The 23944-nt window shown below is 44.9% G+C and overlaps 1 protein-coding gene across 8 annotated transcripts in view; it reads left to right on the forward strand.

Annotated features, from left to right (window-relative positions):
* Window positions 1–22009, forward strand: part of ZNF613 (zinc finger protein 613) — a 51007-nt gene extending 28998 nt beyond the window's left edge. For 2 of the 8 annotated variants that reach the window (XM_084961540.1, XM_084961539.1), the window contains 7 exons: window positions 270–349; window positions 1006–1152; window positions 5135–5297; window positions 9767–9967; window positions 13297–13423; window positions 13706–13798; window positions 20269–22009. In XM_084961540.1, the coding sequence (XP_084817666.1) occupies window positions 9953–9967; window positions 13297–13423; window positions 13706–13798; window positions 20269–21989 (1956 nt within the window). In that variant the 5' untranslated portion in view covers window positions 270–349; window positions 1006–1152; window positions 5135–5297; window positions 9767–9952 and the 3' untranslated portion in view covers window positions 21990–22009. Of the gene's footprint in view, window positions 1–269; window positions 350–1005; window positions 1153–5134; window positions 5298–5931; window positions 5997–9766; window positions 9968–13296; window positions 13424–13705; window positions 13799–20268 lie in introns of those variants that run through there. The other 6 variants (XM_084961544.1, XM_084961542.1, XM_084961537.1 and 3 more) reach the window with 5 other exon arrangements.
* The last annotated feature ends 1935 nt before the right edge of the window (window positions 22010–23944 follow it).

Genomic DNA, 23944 nt, shown 5'->3' on the forward strand with positions numbered 1-23944 from the left:
CCAGCTGCAAGCCATCTCCGTGACCTACACCACATCTCACTGGCAACGCTGGATCCTTAACCCACTGAGCGAGGCCAGGGATCGAACCCGCAACCTCAGGGTTCCTAGTTGGATTCCTTAACCACTGTGCCACGATGGGAACTCCCCAATTCAGTCATTTTTACATGCTTTTTCTAGTGAAGAAATTAGTAGAATTGGAATTACTGAAATTAGTAGAACTTTCATTCAATGAGAATGAAAACTTTTAATTGGATTGATTTTTTTTCCAGGTTGTTGTGCAAAAATGTTCTATTAATGAATACATTTTACCGGCTGTTATCCATCCTCCCCCAAGAACTCCAACTGAAAAGTAAGAGCTAATTTTTATTAAGTGTATACACATTTTTTTTTGAATGAGGGACTATTTCAAACATAATAGTAACATGATCTTAATATTCTGAAAGCTATTGATGGTGGACATAAGTATTACCCTTATTTTAGATTGGGGGTGGTGGGGTGCTGATTCTGTCAGAGTGCCTGTTTCCTAACCACCTCATCAATCTTTTAATCTTTGCACATGCTAAGGGTGAATAAACATTTTATAAGTTGTGTATTTATTTTCTATGTTAGGTTGGTTATCTTTTTCTTAATCATATTGCGGCTGTTTATATCAATTCAACTTCCATTCTCCCCATCCTAGAGCAACCGCTATCTTACTTTCGGTCTCTATAGATTTGCCTATTCTGGGTATTTTATATGTTCAGTCATATGATAGGTGGTTTTTGTAACTGGCTTCTTTCACTTAGCATAATGCTTTCAAGGTTCATCCATGTGGTACCATGATTCTGTACTTCATTCCTTTTCATTGAGAATGTATACATTGTGAATGTATAGCGCTTTTTTTTTCTCTTTCATTAGTTGATGGATATTTGAGTTCCACTTTTGACTATTGTAAATAATGCTTCTGTAAACATTTGTGTACAAGTTTTTGTGTGGACCTGTGCTTTCATTTCTCTTGCATATAAGCCTAGGAGGGAAATTGCTGGATCACACAGGAAGTTTGTTTACTGTTTGGGGAACTGTGAGACTGTTTTCCAAAGGAGCTGCACAAAAGGAATTCCACCCAAAGGAAAGCTGTTTCTTCTACCTTAGAATACTTCTTGCACCAAGTGAGTGGATTTTTTTTTCCACTACAAGCAATTTTCTTCCTTCCTTCCTTCCTTCTCTCCTTCCTTCCTTCCCTTCCTCCCTCCTTCCTTCCTTCCTTTCTTTTTTCTCCTTAGGGCCATACCTGCAGCATATGGAAGTTCCCAGGCTAGGGGTCAAATTGGAGCTACTACAGCTACTGGTCTATGCTACAACCACAGCAATGCAGGGTCCGAGCCGTATCTGCCACCTACGACACAGCTCTTGGCAATACCAGATCCTTAACCCACTGAGCGAGCCCAGGGATCAAACCCGAATCCTCATGGATGCTGGTCGGATTCGTTTCTGCTGAGCCACAGAGGAACTCAAGAAATTTTCTAATTATCTATGGGCACCAACTGGGTGTACTACAACTCAATTCAATTCAGACACTATCTCCCTGGAGTTAGTGCAGACCCATAAGTTAAGGTACCCATCTCAGAATGCAGCCCTCCCCTTCACGTGTCAACTATGAGGAGAGGCTTTGTGTATTTGTGACTGATTGGCTATAAATCAGGAATTTCCATGACCTCCTCAGAGATGATAATTTGCTTGACTGGCTCACAGAATTTGGGAAAACAGTTTACATACTACATTACCAGGTTATAAAAGGATGCAATTCAGGAAGAGCTAAATGGAAAAGATGCATAAGGCAAGTTATGGGAGAAGGGGAATGGAGCTTCAGAGGTCTCGCTGGGTGTTCTCCTGACACCTCCATGTTTTAAGCAATCAAGAAGCTCTCCTAGAGTTCCCGTTGTGGCTCAGTGGTTAATGAATCCGCCTATGAACCATGAGGTTGCAGGTTCGATCCCTGGCCTTGCTCAGTGGGTTAAGGATCCGGCATTGCTGTGAGCTGTGGCGTAGGTTGCAGACTCAGCTCAGATCCCAAGTTGCTGTGGCTCTAGCTTAGGCTGTTGGCTACAGCTCCGATTAGACCCTTAGCCTGGAAACCTCCATATGCCGAGGGAGTGGCTCTAGAAAAATACAAAAAGAAAAAAAAAAAAAACCAAAAAAACAAAACAAAACAAACAAAAAAAAAGCTCTCCCAATCTCTCTGGTTAGTTGTCTTTTTTTTTTTTTTTAATAGAGACCTCATTGGCTAGGCATGATTGATTATATAACTTGCTATGGTAATTACCTCTATCTCCAGCCCCTCTCCCTTCTCAGGAGAGTGGATTCCCTGGCAATCAGCCCCCATCCCGAGGGGCTTCCAAAGTCACCTCATGAACATGAACTCAGATATGACTATATCTGAATAAGAAATGTTGCTCTTTCACCTTTATCAATCTTGAGTTGTTTCAGAAGCTGGGGACAAAAACCGAATATTCTAACCAAGTATATTCCTGTTACTTCCATCCCTTAAGAAATTTCAAGAGGTTCAGGAGTTCTGGCCAGGAGCCAGGATGAAGATCAATATATATTTGTTTCACAATATACCACGGCGCGCCATTTTGCCTTCCACCAACAGCCAATGAGCTTTTCAGTTCTTCCAGAATCTCACCAACATTTGTTATTTCATATAAATTGAATCGTTTAGTTTGTACTTTTTTCATTTGGCTTGTTTTACTCAGCATAGTAGTTTTGAGTTTTATTTATGTGTCATGCACCTGTAATTTATTCTTTTATGGCTGCTGTGATATATGATTATATCACAGTTTGCTTCTCCATTCATCTGTCGATGTACACCTGGATTGTTTATCATGGAACTATTATGAATACAGGTGCTATGAACAGTCTTGTATAAGTCTGTGAGGACATATCACTTCAACTTTTTTTTTTTTTCTTTTTTTTTTTCGGGCCTCACCCACAGCATATGGAGGTTCCCAGGCTAGGAGTCAAATCGGAGTTGTAGCCACCGGCCTGCACCACTGACGCAGCAACTCCAGATCCGAGCTGCATCTGCGACCTACACCACAGCTCACGGCAACGCCGGATCGTTAACCCACTGAGCGAGGCCAGGGATCAAACCTGCGTCCTTGTGGATGCTAGTCAGATTTGTTTCCACTGAACCAGGATAGGAACTCCATTTCAGCATTCTTGAGTATATATCTAGGAATGCAACTGCTTCCTTGGGGGGGGTTCAGTTTTATTTTGTAATTCTCTTAAATTTAGAGGTTAAAAAGTCTTTTTTTTTTTTTTTTTTTTTGTATTTTTAGGGCCTCATTCGAGGCATATGGAGGTTCCCAGGCTGGGGGTCAAATCAGAGCTGTAGCTGCTGGCCTACACCACAGCAATGTGGGATCCGAGCCAAGTCTTCGACCTACACCACGGCTCACGGCAACACCAGATCCTTAACACACTGAGCAAGGCCAGGGATTGAACCCCCAACCTCATGGTTTCTAGTCGGGTTCATTAACCACTGAGCCAGGAAGGGAACTCCAGAAGTTAAAGAGTTTTCGTAAGTTTTCTTTTTTAGAGATTTTGGTTCTCTAAGTAACAGGTATACACAGACTGTTGACCTAAAACAATAATTTTACAGAGACCCCTAGCCTGGGAACCTCCATATGCCACGCGGGTGCGGCCCTAGAAAAGGCAAAAAGACCAAAATAAATAAATAAATAAATAATAATAATAATTTTACAAGCAAAATGGGTTTATTCAGGAGCAGCAAGGATTTGTAATTCAGGGAGTTCCCATCCTAGCTCAGCAGACCAGTATCCATGAGGACACAGGTTCAATCCCTGGCCTTGCTAAGTGGGTTAAGGATCCTACGTTGCCGTGAGCTGTGGTGTAGGTTACAGAGGCAGCTCAGATCCTGTGTTGCTGTGCCTGTGGTTTAGGCCTGCGGCTACAGCTCCGATTAGACCCCTAGCCTGGAAACCTCCATATGCTGCAGGTGTGTCCCTAAAAAAAAAACCCAATAAATAAATAAATAAATTGTAGTTCAGAGCATGCAAATCTATGGAAAACCACAGGTGAATTCAGAGAACAAAGGGAAGGAACATTCTTCTATAGTGAAGAAGGAGGCGTTGGGAGGGTTTGTTAAAAAGAATCCCTTAGATGAAACTAGATGTTGGAAGTGTAGAGGCAGTTCATTGGCTGAGTGGACTCTCATTGACTGGGCTGTTGCCAGGCTGCTGGGTAGTAAAACAGTAAACTTTACCCTCTTGGAGAAAGAACTGTATGTCTTTTCCTTTTGGGTTTGTAATTGATGTCATGTGGTAGGGCAAGAGAGGTACCCCTTCCAGTCCTCCCAACTCCATTTTTATTTTTATTTTTGCTTTTTAGGGCCGCACCCACAGCATATGAAGCTTCCCAGGGTAGGGGTCAAATCGGAGCTACAGCTGCCAACCTACACCACAGCCACAGCAACGCCAGATCCTCAACCCATTGAGCGAGGCAGGGATTGAACCCGAAACCTCATGCTTCCTAGTCGGATTGTTTCCACTGTGCCACGATGGGAAATCTCTCCCAATTCCATTTTAATGGAAGTTTCTATTTATTAATTTTCACATGATGATAGTGGGGTTTTCATTTGAGGATGTCATCTGTGGCTTTATTTATTTTTTTGGCCATTTCTAGGGCCGCTCCCGTGGCATATGGAGGTTCCCAGGCTAGGGGTCTAATCAGAGCTGTAGCCACTGGTCTACAACAGGGCCACAGCAATGTGGGATCCAAGCTGCATCTGCAACCTACACCACAGCTCACGGCAACGCTGGATCCTTAACCCACTGAGCAAGGCCAGGGATCGAACCCGCAAAGTCATATTTCCTATTCAGATTCGTTAACCACTGAGCCACGACAGGAACTCCCTGTGGCTTTATCTTGAAGAGGTTTCCAAACGGCTCTCCTGGAAACACAAATAGCCTTCTTCACACAAGCCCTGTTCTTACAATAGAGTTAGATCTTAATTATGGTTGGATCAGAGCTAGTGTTTACATTATAACTGTGTAAATACTGTGTCTAATTCAGCCACTAGTATACTGTGATGACTTTTCTTTTTTTATGCAACTTTTTATTCTCCCTGGAGTCTTATTAAATCCTTACAGAATTTCTTGCCTTTGGTGTCTCGGAAAATGGAGCCCCAGATGTTGGCTCCACCCCTGGCAGAAAGGAAACTGAGGATTCTCCTACTGGCTCGTGACTACTTTCTTCCCCTTTAAGGGGCGGTGACCATGTCCCACCCACCAAAGGTACGCCAGGCTCTGGGTGCTGGGTTTTTGTTTGTTTGTTTGTTGTTGCCTTCCTTTGGAGGTGTTATCGCTGTCCCTATTACCTTGAATGCTTCTCCAGACTCTTGTATTCTCAAAATCTTCCCCTGACCCTCATATTCAGCCATATGCATTCTCGGGGTATTTGCTTTTCTGCTTATACGTCTCCTGGTTTCCCTCCGCTGAAAAGGCGGTTGGTTTGTTTTGTAAGGACACCTGCCTAGAGGCCTGGCCCATGGTGGCATTTCCCAGTCTTTGTGCAAAGCGGGTGTCTTGTCTTCCCAGCGGGTTGAGGCGGACGTGTCCTACCCCATGGTTGCCTTGTGTGAGCGCGAGTTTCTGCAAATCAATGCAGTTTGCGGCTCAGGGTTTAAGGTGTCATGAAATGGGGGTAGTTTGGGTGGCTTTTGTCCGTTCCGTGCAAAACGGCCACTTCGCTTTCTGTATGTCAAATCCTGCAAGATGGCGGCCCCCTGTTGCTTGACGGGTTGGGCGCGGACATATTACCTCCACGGAAAAGCCGGAAATACGGTGTGCATGCTCCGTACAGACGCCGCACGCCCTCGTCGGCCGCCGTTGTCCGGTGCGGCGGCTGGGCGAGGGCACCGCAGTAAAAGAATTCACGGAAGTGCGGATTTTAGGAAGCTGCTGTGGGGGTCAGGTCCGTGCGTGGATCTCTAGGTGGGACGGGAAGAGGGGGCCGAGGTGGCTGTGGGTGTCCGGGTGGGGTGGAGCCGCGGGGTCCGTTAGAGGAAAGGAAGCCAGTGGGAGTTGGTGACTGGGGTATCTGTGACAACGTTGGAGTCAGTTCCGAAGGATTCTGGTGGTCAGTGATTAAGGCCGATCGAGATCAAGGATTGAAAGTCAGGGGTCGAGCGTTTGTGTTTGTCCTCAGTGCTTAGCGGTTGAAAACTGCGGTAGGGAATGCTTTTCGTCAATGAAAGCGGTGTCTGGTTTGGATTCGGGCTTTGATAGGCGTCTCGATGACAGGAGCGGGACACTTAGGATCAGCGAATCTGGGTGTTTAGTCCAGGTTTCAGAATTAATTCCGAATGGGTGTGACCAGTGTTTGCGGGGGAGGTCCAGGTATGTGTGTCATTGAAAGGTCTGAGAGTTGAAGCTGGTCGTGGAAGGGTGTGGTTCAAACGTAGCTTTCCCTTTCAGTTCCTCAAGCCCGAGGCCTCCTTTGCAAATCGCCTTTGGCTTTCCAGATCTCCTTCTCTGGACTCTGTAGGAATGAAAGCGCTGTTGGAGTTTGAGGGTTAAGCCCAAAGTGGTAAGGTTTCTACTGAAGATGAGGGTATTGACTTTCTTACAAGTTTACTGTGTGTGTACATACACACAGCTGTCATAGTTCTTTTGAGACCTGTCCTAACATAAGTAAAATAACATCTCAAGGACTTCCCTTCTTGGCGCAGCAGAAATGAATCCGACTAGGAGCCATGAGGTTGCGGTTCGATCCCTGGCCTTGCTCAGTGTGTTAAGGATCTGGCGTTGCTCTGAGCTGTGGGTGTGGGTCACAGACGCAGCTCGGATCTGTGGTTGCTGTGGCTGTGGTGTAGGCCAGCAGCTGCAGCGCCGATTCGACCCCTAGTCTGGGAACGCTGAAGCGGCCCTAAAAAGACAAAAGACTAAAAAAAAAAAAAAAAAGCATCTCGATTACCCCAATTCTATTCTCCAGTGATAACGTTTGTTAAATTTTTCATGTATTTCCTTTTTAGTCTTCATTTTTCTTTGCTTGATTTTCACAATTCCAATAAACTGCTGAAATGTTGGTATAATTTGCCTCATTTAATTTTCTATCATAAATATTCAAAACATACATAAAATCTTTTTCTTTGTGAATTGTTTTTTAAGGAGCTCCTGTTGGCTCAGTGGGTTAGGGATCCAACCTTGTCACTGCTGTGGCTTGGGTCGATGCTATGGTGTGGGTTTGATTCCTGGCCAGGAAAGTTACACATGCTGCATTCCGTGTGTTCCCCCCACCCCCAAAAAAAGGAATTGTTTTTTTAAAATTTTGGTTAACAATATACTGAGAGGCAAACGTTTGCCATTATTGACTGGAATCACTCGATTTAGAACGTAGATAGAATGTAAATGCTGATTTTTTTTTTTTTTTTTTCACTTTTAGGGCTGTACCTGTGGCATACGGAGGTTCCCAGGCTAGGGGTCAAATTGGCATTGCAGCTGCCGGCCTACACCACAGCCACAGCAACGCTGAATCCTTAAGTTACTGAGCGATGCCAGGGATCGAACTCACATCCTCATGGATACTAGTCAGATTTGTTTCCATTGAGCCATGACAGAAACTCCCAAATGCTGAGATATTACGTTATCACTTTTGAGAACAGGGTATGATTCTACATTTACCCAAGGCTGTGGCTCTCCATTCCTCATCTCCACCTTGATTTTTTAATTTTTTTTTTTGCCTTTGTAAACAGGCTTTTTACTTTCAATTTTTTTGTTCAATTTTATTTATTTCACTCTTTCATTATTTATTTATTTATTTTGCTTTTTAAGGCAGCACCCGCACCACAGCTCATGGCAATACCGAATCCTTAACCCCCTGAGGGAGGCCAGGGATCGAACCTGCATCCTCACGGGTACTAATCAGGTTCGTTTCCACTGCGCCTCGACGGGAACTCCAGCACGGTTAATTTTTGAACATTTCCATCCCCTCCAAAAGAAACCCACATGCTTGACAAGCACCGCTCATCCTTCCATTGCCCTCACATCTGAGCAACCACTTACCTACTTTGGGTCTCTGTAGGTTTGCCTGTGTGGCCGTTTCATATAAATGCAGTTGTATGACGTGTAGTCCTTTGTGACTGGCTTCCTGCACTTAACACGATGGTCGTGGGGGGTTAGCCATGTGCTGCCAGGTACTTCATTCCTTTTTTTACCTGACTTACTCCATCCTGTGGATAGAGCACCTTTTGTTTATCCTTCCATCAGCTGATGGGTATTCGGGCGGTTTCCACTTTTTGGCTCCTATAAATAATGCTGCTGTTAACCATGTGGGTACAAGCTTTTGTGTGGACACAGGTTTGCTTCTCTTGGTTATAAACCTTGAGTGGAATTGCTCAGTTGTATGGTAAATACGTTTCATCATTTGAGGGGTCAGCAGGCTGTTTTCCCAAGTGGCTGCACCATCTTACATTTGTACCAGCAGCGTATGAGGGTTCCGCTTCTTCCACATACTCGCCAACACCTGTTATTTTTGTATTTTCATTTTATTTTAATTTTTTTGGTTTTAGGGAGTTTTCGTTTTTGTTTTTGTTTTTGGCACTGCACCTGTTGGCATGTGGAGGTTCCCAGGCTAAGGGTCGAATTGGACCTGCAGCTGCCGGCCTACACCACAGCCACAGCCATGCCAGATCTGAGCTGCGTCTGCAAACTACACCACACCTCATGGCAACACTGGATCCTTAACCCACCAAGTGAGGCCAGGGATCGAACCTGCATCCTCATGGATACTAGTCGGGTTTGTTATCACTGAGCCACAATGACAACTTCCTAATGATGCTTTTTTATTTTTTTTATTTTTTTATTTTTTTATTTTTTGTCTTTTTGCTGTTTCTTTGGGCCGCTCCCGTGGCAAATGGTGCTTTTTTAAAGAAACAAGCTGATGCATATTCAACCGAAGTCAGATCCTCTCGTCCATCCACTATCCCGTCCCAGAAATTATGGCTTTCTTGAACTTGTTTTATATAATGCATATTTTTATACTTTTACAAAGTGTGTATATATGCACAAAAAATAATTTTGTTCTCTATGCCTTAATTTTTTTTTCTCTTGGTTTTCCTTTGTTTCTTTCTCATAACAATGATTGGTGAAGATGGTTCAAAGACTTTAGATCGGGTACACAAGCACACGTGATCTTAAAGGATTAGCTGTCCTCGTCCTCACCTTTTATGTGTTCTTTTCGTATCTTTTTTTTTTTTTTAAGGCCGCACCCGCGGCGTATGGAGGTTCCCAGGTTAGGGGTCTAATCGGGGTGCAGCTTCCGGCCTACACCACAGCCACAGCCACACAGGAGCCTAGCTGCGTCTTTGACCTGCACCACAGCTCATAGCAATGCCGGATCCTTAACCCACTGAGCGAGGCCAGGGACTGAACCTGCAACCTCATGGTTCCTAGCTGGGTTCGTTAACCACTGAGCCACGACGGGAACTCCTATATGTTCTCTTTGAAAAGCTGATCAGTGTTAATTCCCATGTCGTGGGGGCATCTTAACATGCTGGTTCTCCTTCCCCATGTTCCCACTGACAGTCACCCCATTCCCAGCTCACAGAAAGAGGAAACACACATTCACAGTCTTCTATTTTTTTGCACCGGAGTGTAACAGTCTCTGGGACCTCAAAGAAAGGGACCCACGACCTTGAAATCAGGTGAATGACAGTGACAGTGACCCTGAGGACCTAGACACTCAAAGTGCATTTACTTTTCAGCTTACAGGTCCTGGCCCCCAGAACAAGACCCATGAAGTGACACGAGAAGGTTTCGGGACTCAGATGCTATCACTTGTGGATCACCACTGACCCGCAATTACAATTTCTAACTGGCTGTTTAGGGCAGCTCAAGAAGAGCCTCTGGAGACGTGCTAGTCTTGGGCCATTTCCTACTGACAGAAGACAATGACCAAGGACCAGGTGACTTTTGGTTTGTCTTATTCTTTCCTTTGTTCTTGGATTGATTTCTGGGGGACTTTAAAAAGCAAGGGAGGGAGTTTCCATTGTGGCGCAATGGAGGTGAACCCGACTAGCATCCATGAGCATGCGGGTTCAGTCCCTGGCCTCCCTCAGTGGGTCAAGGATCCGGCATTGCCGTGAGCTGTGGTAGGTCACAGATGGGGCTTGGATCCCGAGTTGCTGTGGTTGTGGTGTAGGCCGGCAGCTGTAGCTCTGATTGGACCCCTAGCCTGGGAACCTCCATATGCTGTTGGTGTGGCCCTGAAAAAGCAAAAAAAAAAAAAAAAGGCAATGGAATTACATAGAAAGCAGCAAATTGGTTAAGTAGGATTTGTGCAGACATAAATGCAGATCTCCCTTCAACCTCAACGCAATGTAGAACCAGAATATGTTGCTCATGGGATCTCTACCACATAACTAATCTTAGAATATCACGTGTGCCTGTGTGACATTCGCACTCAACCTCCGTCCCGTATCGTCAGAGGATCCTGATGATTGCGGGATGTGCGCTGCCTCTGGGGAGGAAGCACTCCCCTTCTTCAGAGGATGCCACGAGGTATTTCGTGGCACTCAGGTCTCAGGACTTTTTCAAATGTTCCTTCCTAGAGGTGACATGATAGATGGTGCCCTTGACGCCAGCCTTCATGTAAATGCAAAAACCAGGTTCCTCCTCAGAGACCCCTTTGCGCACAGACCAAGAGAACTCAGCAGGCACAGGTCTTCCTGGGACCCTAGCAAGGTGACCTATGGACCCAGCCTTGTGGCTCAGGATTAATTTGGAATAAAACCTAAGTGACTCAGGAACACAGAAGGATGGCATAACTTTCCAAGGTCCGGTACGAACAGGTGGCTGAAACAGTGTTTGTGTACAACTAGGTTTGGCAGGAGGGAGTTGTTACCTGGTAATGTTGGTAGTGTCCCGAGGTTTTGCTTTAGAGCTTCCCGCTCAGCATGGAAAACAAAATTTATGGTTCCCAAAGGGGGAAGGGCCGGAGCAGGTACGTTAGGCGTTTGGGCTTAAGAGATACACACAACTGTATATAACATCGATAAACAAGAAGGACCTGCTGTATAGCACAGAGAACTAGATTGAATATCTTACAAGAACCTATGATGGAAAAGAATCTGAAAAAGAGTAGGTACATGTACCTGGGTAGCTGCCTCACTTTGCTGTATACCTGAAACATTGTAAATCAAATATACTTCAACTAAAAAAAAAAAAAAAAAAGTCCTGCTATTTAAGATGGTCCATACTCCCTCCTTGTGTTCAAAGCCAAGTCCTACTGTCTCATCTTTTTTTTTTTTTCCTGGCTACACCCTCAGCATGCAGAACTTCCTGGGCCAGGATCAGACCCTGCCACAGCAGGGACAATATTTGATCCTTAACCCACTGAGCCACCAGGGAACTCTCCAGCTCATCTTTTATTACCTTTAAAAAATGTAATAATATGAATGTAAATGGATACATTTTTAAAACTCCAGTAATGTAATTACAGAATATAAAAAAGTGTATGTGTGTGTATATAACTGAATCACTTTGCTGTATAGCAGAAATTAACACAGCAATGTAAGTCAACTATACTTAAATTAAAAAAGTAAAAAACATGGAGTTCGCATCATGGCTCAGCAGAAATGAATCTGACTAGTATCCATGAGGACACAGTTTCGATCTCTGTTCTCGCTCAGTGGGTTAAAGATCCGGTGTTGCTGTGAGCTGTGGTGTAGGTCAGCAGCTACAACTCTGATTTGACCCCTAGCCTGGGAACCTCCATATGCTGTGAGTGTGGCCCAAAAAAGACAAGGTCTTACTGTATAGCACAGAGAACTAATTCAATGTCCTATGATAAACCATAATGGAAAAGAATATTTATAAAAATTTATATAGGTATGATTGAATCACTTTGCTGTACAGCAGAAATTAATACATTGTAAATCAACTATACTTCTATTTAAAAAATTAAAAAAAACTTAAGTGATTACAAAGTACATATAGTGAAAAAGTAAGATTCCTCAGAGTTCCTGTTGTGGCTCAGAGGGTTAAGCACCTGACGTTGTCTCTGTGAGGACTCGGCTTCAATCCCTGGCCTCACTTAGTGGGTTAAGGATCCTGCTTTGCTACAAGCTGCAGCATAGGTCGCATCAGATCCGGTGTTGCCATGGCTGTGGTGTAGGCCAGCAGCTGCAGCTCCAATTTAACCCATGAGCCAGGCATTTCCATATGCCATAGGCGTGGCTATAAAAAGAAAAAACAGGAGTTCCCGTCGTGGCGCAGTGGTTAACGAATCCGACTAGGAACCATGAGGTTGCAGGTTCGGTCCCTGCCCTTGCTCAGTGGGTTAACAATCCGGCATTGCCGTGAGCTGTGGTGTAGGTTGCAGACTCGGCTCGGATCTCGAGTTGCTGTGGCTCTGGCATAGGCCGGTGGCTACAGCTTCGATTCAACCCCTAGCCTGGGAACCTCCATATGCTGCAGGAGCGGCCCAAGAAATGGCAAAAAGACCAAAAAAAAAAAAAAAAAAAAGAAGAAGAAGTACTATCTTGTGATTATAGTGTCTGGAGTTTCCACACAGTTGATTCTGATCATGGTTATGAAGATTCATGATGAATGTACAAATATATTTTATTCATCCTGATGTTGCTAGAATATATTTAGTGCTTGGCAAATACGTACTTCCTTCAAAATATATACATATAAATCTAGCTGTGTGGCAGATGTTTCAACTATATCTTGCAAATGTTTTTAGTTTAGCAAGAGGATTTAATGACTGCTAATTTCAGAAGCTTCTGATTTGTTGAAGGATGGTTGACTACAAAATTGTAGAATATTTTGCTAGACCTAGGTTTGGATATTTTGCTGGATCTAGATTTAAATATGATAGATTTTGCCTCTGACAGTATGGTTTAAAAAAAAAAAAAAGCACGGCGTTCCCATTGTGGTGCACTGGAAATGAATCCAACTAGTATCCAGGAAGATGCGGGTTTGATCCCTGGCCTCGCTCAGTGGATCATGGATCCGGCGTTGTCATGAGCTGTGGTGTAGGTCACAGATGCAGCTCGGATCCGGCATTGCTGTGGCTGTGGTGTAGGCCAGGACCTGTAGCTCTGATTCGACCCCAATTTGTGCAGCCCTCAAAAGCAAAAATAAACATAAGTAAGTACTCAAAACCTCGAAAGACCTCTGCATATAGTTGTAGCCTAAATGGTGATAAATTGCAGCACAACTTCCTTCACTTGCTCTCCGTTTCGGTACCCAGAGAAGCACTTGATTAAAAACAGTTGTGCTGTTACAGGGATCCCTGACCCTGGAGGATGTGGCCGTGGACTTCACGTGGGAGGAGTGGCAGCTCCTGACCCCCGATCAGAAGGACCTGTACCGGGACGTGACGCTGGAGAACCACCGCAACCTGGTGGCCGTGGGTGAGGCCGGCTCCCCTGTGTCCCTTGGGGGGTCCCCAGTCCATGGCCTTTCCTTTCTCCGCTTTGGTCAGCTCTGGAGTGTCTGTGAGGCTCTGAAGGGGGAGATGAGTCTCAGTTCCTCCTCTGGTCCCCAGCCTATGGTGCATAAGCTCCTTTCTGGAGAGCTGTGCCTTTCCTTGGCCGAGCTGCACATTGCCTGGTTGGTGAAACAGGCCCTTCTTCACACTGGCAGCCCACAGCCCAGGTCAAGAGCCCATCTCTCCTGTCGTTTCTTACCAACAGGGTATCAAGCCCTGAAGCCGGACGCCCTCTCCAGGTTGGAACGAGGAAAACTGTGGCCAGAAGAAGATGAAATCCTTGGTCAAATTTGTCCTGGTGAGTAACAGAAAACCAGCAGGGGGCGCCCATGGGGGTCGTATTCTAGTCGTCCAGAGATGTCTCAGCCATGAGTGTCTGGAAACGTGGAAGCAGCCTGCACGAACCTCTCATAGATGAGCTCTTTGTCTTGTAGGGGCGTAGAAGGACGTGGCTCTTCTTAGATTTGATCCCTGTTTCACCTAGGTTTCGATTTTTTTTTTTTTTTTTTTTTTTGTCTTTTTGCCATTTCTTGGGCCGCTCCCGCAGCATATGGAGGTTCCCAGGCTAGGGGTCGAATCGGAGCTGTAGCCACCAGCCTACGCCAGAGCCACAGCAACGCGGGATCCGAGCCGCATCTGCAACCTACACCACAGCTCACGGCAACGCTGGATCCTTAACCCACTGAGCAAGGGCAGGGACTGAACCCGCAACCTCATTGTTCCTAGTCGGATTCGTTAACCACTGCACCACGCTGGGAACTCCCGACTTCTTTTTTTTTTTTCTTTTTTGGCCGCCCCATGTCATACGGAGTTCCTGGGCCAGGGATCAGATCCGAGCTGCAGTCACCACCTAAGCTGCACCTGGGGCAACGCTGGATCCTAACCCATCGTGCGGGGCCAGGGACCAAACCTGCGTCCCAGTGCTCCCCCCAGATGCCACCAATCCTGTTTCACCACAGCAGGACTTCTTTTTTATTTTTTATTTTTTTTTCCTTTCTACGTTTCTTCTTAGAAATCTTCCCATCCTTCTTCCCCTAGCACTCTATCACTCCCTGTTCCTTCCGCTTTTCTTGCCATGAAATTCTGCCTTCCACACCACTCTCTAAAGGGAGAGGTTTGAGAAGCTCCCGTCGTGGCACAGCAGAAACAAATCTGACTAGGAACCATGAGTTTGCGGGTTCCATCCCTGGCCTCCTCGCTCAGTGGGTTAAGGATGCAGCGTTGCTGTCAGCTGTGGTGTAGGTTGCCAACCTGGCTTGGATCCTGCATTGCTGTGGCTGTGGTGTAGGCTGGCAGCTGCAGCTCCAATCGGATCTTTAGCCTGGGAACTTCCATATGTCATAGGTGTGGCCCTAAAAAAACCAAACACAACACAAAAAGAGGTTTGAGTTTAGCACTGTCTTCTGGCTACTGTACCTTCATGCCCCTTCATGTTCCGTTTTTAACATTCACACCATCTTTGGCTAGGGGTCAGGATTTCAATATATAAATTGGGGGCAGGTACCTGCTGTTTTTTCATCATATATGCTGGCTGTGCTAGAAAAGTCTTGTCCTTCCTCTTGTGTTTCCCCTTTCCCCTCCCACCACTCACACACTCATAACACTTCTGACACCAGATGTCGGGGACGGGGGGAGTCCCCCCATAATAAGCAGTTCTCTGCCACACCAGCGGAGTGCCTTAAAATTCAGGGCCATTCTGACACCTTCTCTGATGCCTGGAGAAAGCCTCAGACTCCCCAAGTTAAGGGCTCAGTCACTCAAGACTGTCCCCAACCCCCCCCTTCAGATGCCAGACACAAATCCAGGTTGTCATGTGCGCTGCTGTGCAACTGACTGTAGACTGGAGGCTCCAGTCTCGGAGAAACATTTTTCTTACTAGAACATTCCTTTTTTTTTGTTTGTGTTTTTAGGGTCCCACCCACAGCATATGGCAGTTCCCAGGCTAGGGGTCGAATCGTACCACAACCACAGCAATGTGGGATCCGAGCCACATCTTTCATCTGCATTGCAGCTCATGGCAATGCCAGATCCATAACCCACTGAGCAAGACCAGGGATTGAACCCAAGTCCTCATGGATACTAGTTGGGTTCATTATTGTTGAGCCATGACGGGGAGTCCTGAACATTCATGTGTTATAAGAGGGTGTAACTCAGGAACAGCCAGGTAGAAGAAGGCATAGGACCAAGTGTGGAGAAAGGGCTTGGGGTGTCATGCTCTCTGTGTGCCATTCTCCCCAAATGTCCCCATGTTCATCACCCCAGAAGCTCTCTGAACCCTGTTATTTTTTTTTAATTTTGTTTTTATTTTTAAAAATTTTTCAATTGATTTTTATTTTTTCCATCATAGCTGATTTACAGTGTTCTGTCAGTTTTCTCCTGTACAGCAAAGTGACCCAGTCACACATACATGTATACATTCTTTTTCTCGAATTATCCTCCATCATGTTCCATCACAAGTGACTAGATATAGTTCCCTGTGCTATACAGCAAGATCTCATTCCTTATCCATTCCAGAGGCAATAGTATGCATCTCTTAACCCCAGATTCCCAGTCCATCCCACTCCCGCCCTGAAATTTTATTTTTCTGGATTTAAAAAATTTTATTTTTATTAGATCATGAACCCCATACTTTTGTAATTTTTGTTTTTTTCTTTTTAGGGCCGCATCTGTGGCATATGGAAGTTCCCAGGCTAGAGGTTGAATTGGAGCTACAGCTGCCAGCCACAGCCACAGCCTCAGCAACACAGGATCCGGGTCAAGTCTTCCACCCACACCACAGCTCATGGCAACGCTGGATCCTTAACTCACCGACTGAGGCCAGGGATCAAACCTGTGTCCTCATGGATACTAGTCAGATTCATTTCCACTGAGCCATGACAGGAGCTCCCCTTACTTTTGTAATTTTTTTTTCTGTCTTTTGCCTTTTCTAGGGTCACATCCGTGGCATATGGAGGTTCCCAGGCTAGGGGTCGAATCAGAGCTGTAGCTGCCAGCCTACACCACAGCCACAGCAATGCCAGATCCGAGCTGCCAGTCTGTGACCTATACAACAGCTCACGGCAATGCCAGATCCTTAACCCTCTGAGCAAGGCCAGGGATCGAACCTGCAACCTCATGGTTCCTAGTCGGGTTTGTTTCCACTGCACCATGACAGGAACTCCTTTTGTAATTTTTAACGGAGGCTTCTTCACCCTAGGCACGATTGCTCATTAACTTCATTTCCAGCCCTTTTCCCCTTTCTGGAGAATGGGGGTGGGAGTAGGGCTGAAAGTTCCAAGCTTCCAATCATGGCTTCGACTTTCTGGTGACCAGACCCATCCTGCAGGCCACCCCGAATCCCATCATTGAACAAAAGACACTGCTGTCACCTAGGAAATGCCAAAGGATGTAGGGACTCTATCAGGAACCAGGGTCAAAGAGCGAGTATTAGAACAAAAGTTGCTCCATGTGCTCTTATCACCTAGGAAACTACAAGGGTTTTAGGAGCTCTGTGCTCAAAACCAGGAGCCGGTGAAATACATTTTTTCCCTAAATGTTTCCCTCCCTCCCCAGCTCCCTTATTTCAACTTTGCTATTCCTGTTATTTCTTTTTTCTTGGTTGCACCTGTGGCATGCAGAAGTTTCCAGGCCCAGGGATCAAAACCAAGCCACAGCAGTGACACTGCCAAATCCTTAACCACTAGGCCACCAGGGAACTCTTGTTATTTTTTTAAACATTTTTGGAGTGCTCGTCAACGTTCAGCAGAAACAAATCTGGCTAGCATCCACGAGGACACAGGTTCGATCCCTGACCTCAGTCATTGTGTTGCCAACAGCTGTGGTGTAGGTCACTGACATGGCTTGGATCTGGCATTGCTGTGGCTGTGGTATAGGCCAGCGGCTACAGCTCCAATTTGACTCCTAGCCTTGGAACCTTTATATGCTGCAGGTGCAGTCCTGGAAAGACAAAAAAAAAAAAAATTTTTTTTTCATTCTCTCTTCCCAGCCCAAACCACATCTTTGAATCACGGGTCTGCTTTGCTTTAATTTTCTTTTATAACTGTTCATTCTGATCAGTACTTTGCCATATGTTAAAAACAGTATTGCTGGATTCATTCCCTTAGAAGTTACCTTTTCCTGGAGTTCCACTTGTGGCACAGTTGGTTCAGAATCTGACTGAAGCAGTTTGGGTTGTTGTGGAGGTATAGGTTCAATCCCTGGCCCAGCTCAGTGGGTTAAAGGATCCAGCGTTGCCACAGTTTCAGTGTAGGTCACAGCTGTGGCTCAGATTCAGTCCCTGGCCTGGGAACCTCCATATGCCATGTGTGCCACCATAAAATTTTTAAAAATTTTAAAATTAAAAAAAAACTTTAGGATAGGCTAATGACATTAAGTCCCAATTAATCATATTGCCAGTCATATAAAATAGAAATTTCTCATCTGTCAGTGACTTCCGAGATATGGTGTCATCTTACTTAGATAGTTTGCTTTCTTTTTCCTAAACTCAGGGTCAGCTATGTTTATTTGTTGTTTTTGGTGTTTTTTGGACTGCATCCACAGCGTGTGGAAGTTCCCGCACCAGGGATTGAACCTGTGCCATGGCAGTGACCCATGGCAGATCCTTAATCCACTGTGCCACAAGTGAACCTCCTTTTTTTTTTAATTTTGTATTTTTATGGCCACACATCTACATCACAGCTGTGGCAATACCAGATCCTTTTTAACCCAGCGTGCAGGGCTGGGGATCAAACCAGCACCTCCACAGCAATGCATGCCACTTCCTCTTTTTTTTTTTTTTTCCCCTTTTTAGGGCCACACCTACAGCTTACGGAGTTCCCAGGCTAGCGGTCAAATCAGAGCTGTGGCTGCCACCAGCCTACACCACAGCTGCAGCAACTTGGGATCCCAGCTAAGTCTGTGACCTACATCAGAACCCACAGCAGTGCTGAACCCCCAATCCACTAAATGAGGCCAGAGATTGAACCCGAGTCCTCATGGATACTAGTGAGGTTCATTACTGCTAAGTCACAGCAGGAATGCCTCCAAGCCACTTCTTAATCCACTGTACCCCAGCAGGAACTCTAGGGTCAACTATGTGTAAAAGCGTCTCCCCAGTGTTTTCCTTGCCTGAGAATCTTTTCTTGGTCCATTGCTTTAAATATTTTTTGATTACTAAAAAATAATGTTTGGTTAGGCTATTACACACTGGGACTACCAGCTATGAACTACAACAACAAAAACAAGAAAAATTTTCTTTTTAAAAAAAAAAACCTTTTTGTGGAGTTCCCGTTGTGGTGCAGTGGTTAGGTTCTTCCAGAAATCTTGTGCCAAGAGAGTCCCCAAGAACCAGTGTGGCCAGCTTTCTGTCTCTAACAAGGCATTGTCCTTTCTCATCTAAAATATCCAGGAGGATGGAGTTCCTGTTGTGGCGCAGTGGTTAACGAATCTGACTGGGAACCATGAGGTTGCAGGTTCAATCCCTGGCCTTCCTCAGTGGGTTAAGGATCCGGCGTTGCCATGAGCTGTGGTGTAGGTTGCAGATGTGGCTCAGATCCCATGTTGCTGTGGCTCTAGCTTAGGCCGTGGCTACGTCTCCAATTAGACCCCTAGCCTGGGAATCTCTATATGCCATGGAAGCGGCCCTAGAAAAGGCAAAAAGACCAAAAAAAAAAAAAAAAAAAAAAAAAACCCTCAAAACATTTTTGTTAATTATCGTTGATTTACAATGTTCTGCCAAATTCTGCTGTACAGCAAAGTCACCCAGTCATTCCCTTTCTTATATTATTTTCCACCATGGTCTATCCCAAGAGACTGGATATAGTTCCCTGTGCTGTACAGTAGGACCTCATTGCTTATCTATTCTAAATGTAATAGTTTGCATCTACTAACCCCAAACTCCCAGTCCACCCCTTTCTCCCCCCCAACTCCCTGGCAACCACAATCCTGTTCTCCATGTCCAAAGGTCTGTTTCTGTTTTGTGGATAGGTTCATTTGTGCCGTATTTTAGATTCCACATGTAAGTGGTATATGCTATTTGTACTTTTCTTTCTGATTACTTCACTTGGTATGAGAATCTCTAGATGCATCCATGTTGCTGTGAATGGCATTATTTCATTCTTTTTCATGGCTAAGTGGTATTCCATTGTATACATGTACCACATCTTCTTTATCTGTTCATCTGGCAGTGGACATTTAGGTTGTTTCCATGCCTTGACTCTTGTGAATAGTCCTTCTCTGAACACAGCAATGTATGTATATATATATATTTTTCCTTTTTAGGGCTCCACCTGCAGCATTTGTAAGTTCAATCAGAGCTGCAGCTGCTGGTCTACACCACAGCTGCAGCAGCGCCAGATCTGAGCCGCATCTGCAACCTATACCACAGCTCGTGGCAATGCCAGATTCATTAAGCTGCTGAGCCAGGCCAGGGATCAAACCTACATCCTCATGGATGCTAGTCAGGTTCTTAACCCACTAAGCCACAGTGAGAACTCCAAGAATGCTTGTGTCTTTTTGAATTATAGTTTTGTCCAGGTATATACCAAGTGGTGGGATGGCTGGATCATATTTCTTAGTTTTCTGAGGAACCTCCATACTGTTTTCCATAGTGGCTGCACCAATTTACATTCCCACCAACAGTGTAGGAGTGTCCCCTTTTCTACTTGAACTTTATGGGCAACACTGAGGTCAGTATTGTCCATAAAGAGTCAGCCTACACAAAGGCATTTGTTAATTAGTTTCACTCTATAGCAAGCTCATGGGAAGATTCTTTTTTCTCTTCTTTCCTAGAAATGAGAAAAGATAACTGTCATTTGCAGAAGGACTTGAAAAATCAAAGATGTCCAAAAAGAATGGAACAGTGTCTCAAACATAACACACTTGGAAACATTGTTCATCAGAGCAAAAGAAACTTTCCTTTAAAGCAAAATCATAATATATTTGACTTACGTGGGAAAGCACTGAAATTAAATTTAGTAAGTCAGAGCAGAAGTTATAAAGGAAAGAATCCTGTTGAGGTTAATGGAGATACGAAATCCTTCCTCCATGCAAAGCGTGAGCAATTTCATGTGGAAATTAAATTTCCTGAGCATGGAAGTTATATGAACTCAAATTCACAATTCATTAAGCCTCTAGAAACTCAAAAGATGAATAAACCTCATGTATGCACTGAATGTGGGAAAGCCTTCGTCAAGAAGTCCCGCCTCATCGATCATCAGAGAGTTCACACAGGAGAGAAACCTCATGGATGCAGTGTATGTGGGAAAGCCTTCTCTAGAAAGTCCAGGCTCAGTGAACATCAGAAGACCCATATAGGAGAGAAATGGTATGCATGCACTGAATGTGACAAAGCTTTTCCCAAGAAATCACGGCTACTTCTTCATCAGAAAACTCACACAGGAGAGAAGCCCTATGTATGTGACGAATGTGGAAAAGGCTTCATCAAGAAGTCTCGGCTCATTAATCATCAGAGAGTTCACACGGGAGAAAAACCTCATGGATGCAGTCTGTGTGACAAAGCATTCTCCAGGAAGTCCAGGCTCATTGAACATCAGAGAACTCATACAGGAGAAAAACCATATGAATGCACTGAATGTGACAAAGCCTTCCGCTGGAAATCACAGCTCAATGCACACCAGAAAACCCATACAGGCGAGAAATCATATGTATGCAGTGAATGTGGAAAAGGCTTCATCCAGAAGGGCAATCTCATTGTACATCAGCGAACCCATACTGGAGAGAAACCCTATGTATGCAGTGAATGTGGAAAAGGCTTCATCCAGAAAGGCAACCTCCTTATACACCAACGAACTCACACTGGAGAGAAACCCTACGTATGCACTGAATGTGGGAAAGGCTTCAGCCAGAAAACGTGCCTCATCTCACATCAGAGATTTCACACTGGAAAGACTCCCTTTGTGTGTACCGAGTGTGGAAAATCCTGTTCACATAAGTCCGGTCTCATTAACCATCAGAGAATTCACACAGGAGAGAAACCCTACAGATGCAATGACTGTGGGAAAGCTTTTCGGGATAAGTCCTGCCTCAATAGGCATCGGAGAACTCATACTGGGGAGAGACCCTATGGATGCACTGACTGTGGGAAAGCCTTCTCCCACTTGTCATGCCTTGTGTATCACAAGGGGATGCTACACACACGAGAGAAACGTGGTGGTTCGGTCAAGTTGGAGAATCCTTTCTCAAAAAGCCCCAGCTCATCACAGTCACGTGATATCATACAGGAAAGGAACTCCGTCAGCATGGTGACCATACAGACGCCTTCTGTGGCAGCTCAGACTCCATTAGACTTCATTGGGTTCCTAGCAGACAAGAACGGAGCCCTGGTAGGACAGCCAGGTGCCAGATGTGCACCATCAGCAGGTAATAGAAGTTGCACAGAAGAGAAGCCTAATGAATGTGGTGGTACCTTCAGTGATCAGTTACATCATACTTTATGTCACAGAAACCACACAGGCATAAACTGTGATATGGTCAAGGTAGAAAACCCTTGAATAAAACCTTCTAGCTCGTTTTCTGGCTGGCGAATGTATACTGGGACAAAGAATCTGAACACAGACTGGGAAAGCCTTTCGTGGAAAGATAAACCCTATTAGGGCCTAGGAATAGGTTACATTCCCATCAGTGAGGTCATGGTTGCTAGAAATATAATGACCATGGAAAAGTCCTTCCCCAGAAGTTAAGACTATAGTAGGTAGCAGGGAGTTCACACAGGAGGGAAACGGGGGGACCTCTAAAGACAGTAAATGTGGCCAGGTTATCACTGGTACATTCTGCCCCATTTAACTCACTAATGTAACATAGTGAGTTTGGATGCTTAACTTCTTAATTCTCACATGAAGGAACAAAGCTCAAAATTCATGAATAACCTATCAGCCAAGCTCTTGCCCAGGAAGATAGTTCCCATCCTGTACACACACCATTCAGAAAACCTTTACCAACTATTCCTTGACCTGGCTCTATTTTAGGACCTATAAATGATGACAGTGATGAACTTAACAGAAAGTCCTTGCCACTTTAGAGCTGGCTACATAAATATATATATAATTTTTCCCATGAATGTAGCATGCACAATTTCCTGGGCCATGATTGAACCCGAGTCACAGCAATGACAATGCCAAGTCCTTAACTGCTAGGCTACCAGGAAACTCCTGGAAATTTTTTAAAGCTAGATTTCATGCCTATAGCAATTCTACCCTCCAGCAAAGATAAAGGATTCATACATCAATATTAGTTGAAAAGGACATGTAGTATAAGGAACAATGTATCCTGATAATTTCCACTTGAAGGGACATATTGGAGGGGGGTGGGGAAAGGATTCAGTTAACTTTTACAGAAAAGAGGGTAAGAATACTTTTTTTTCCCTAGGTACTTTATTATTTTTTTAATTACTCAATGAATTTATTACATTTATAGTTGTACAATGATCATCACAATCCAATTTTATAGGATTTTTTTTTTTAAACTTTTCTAGGGCTGTGCCTGCAGCACATGAAGGTTCCCAGGCTAGGGGTCGAATCGGAGCTGTAGCCACCAGCCTACGCCTCAGCCACAGCAACGCCAGATCCGAGGCGAGTCTGCAGCCTACACCCCAGCTCACAGCAACACCGGATTCTTAACCCACTGATCGAGGTCAGGGATCAAACCCAAAACCTCATGGTCCCTAGTCGGATTTGTTAACCACTGAGCCATGATGGGAACTCCTGAATACTTTTTTAAAATGTTCACATTGAAGTTCCCATTGTGACACAGCAGAAACGAATCCGACTAGGAACCATGAGGTTTTGGGTTTGATCCTTGGCCTTGCTCAGTGGGCTAAGGATCTGGCGTTACCACGAGCTGTGGTGTAGGTCGCAGATGCCACTCGGATCCTGTGTTACTGTGGCTGTGGCGTAGGCTGGCAGCTGTAGCTCTGATTCGACCCCTAGCCTGGGAACCTCATATACTGTGGATGTGGCCCTAAAAAGCAAAAAATAAAATAAAATGTTCACATCTTATAAATTCCTTGATAGTTTATAGATAATTGTATATTCCTCCACACATAGCGAAATAGGAAGTGAATTATATGTAGATTTGAAAAGTGAGGAGTTCCCATTGTGCGTGGCACAGTGGAAACGAATCTGACTGGCATCCATGAGGATGCAGGTTCGATCCCTGGCTTCGCTCAGTGGTTTAAGGATCTGGCATTGCCACGAGCTGTGGTGTAGGTTGCAGACTCTGCTCGGATCCTGAGTTGTGTGGCTGTGGTGTAGGCCAGCAGCTACAGCTCCAATTTGACTCCTAGCCTTGGAACCTCTATGCCGGGTGCAGCCCCAAAAAGACAAAAAAAGAAAAAAGAAAAGAAAAAAAGAGTTCATGTCGTGGCGCCATGGTTAACGAATCTGACCAGGGACCATGAGGTTGTGGGTTCGATCCCTGGCCTCGCTCAGTGGGTTAAGGATCTGTGGAG

Source organism: Sus scrofa, chromosome 6 (assembly GCF_054392235.1).
Source record: "Sus scrofa isolate SSC_HxYL_T2T_F1_AM1 chromosome 6, Sscrofa_HxYL_maternal_Yorkshire_Landrace_v2.0, whole genome shotgun sequence".
NCBI lineage: Eukaryota > Metazoa > Chordata > Mammalia > Artiodactyla > Suidae > Sus > Sus scrofa.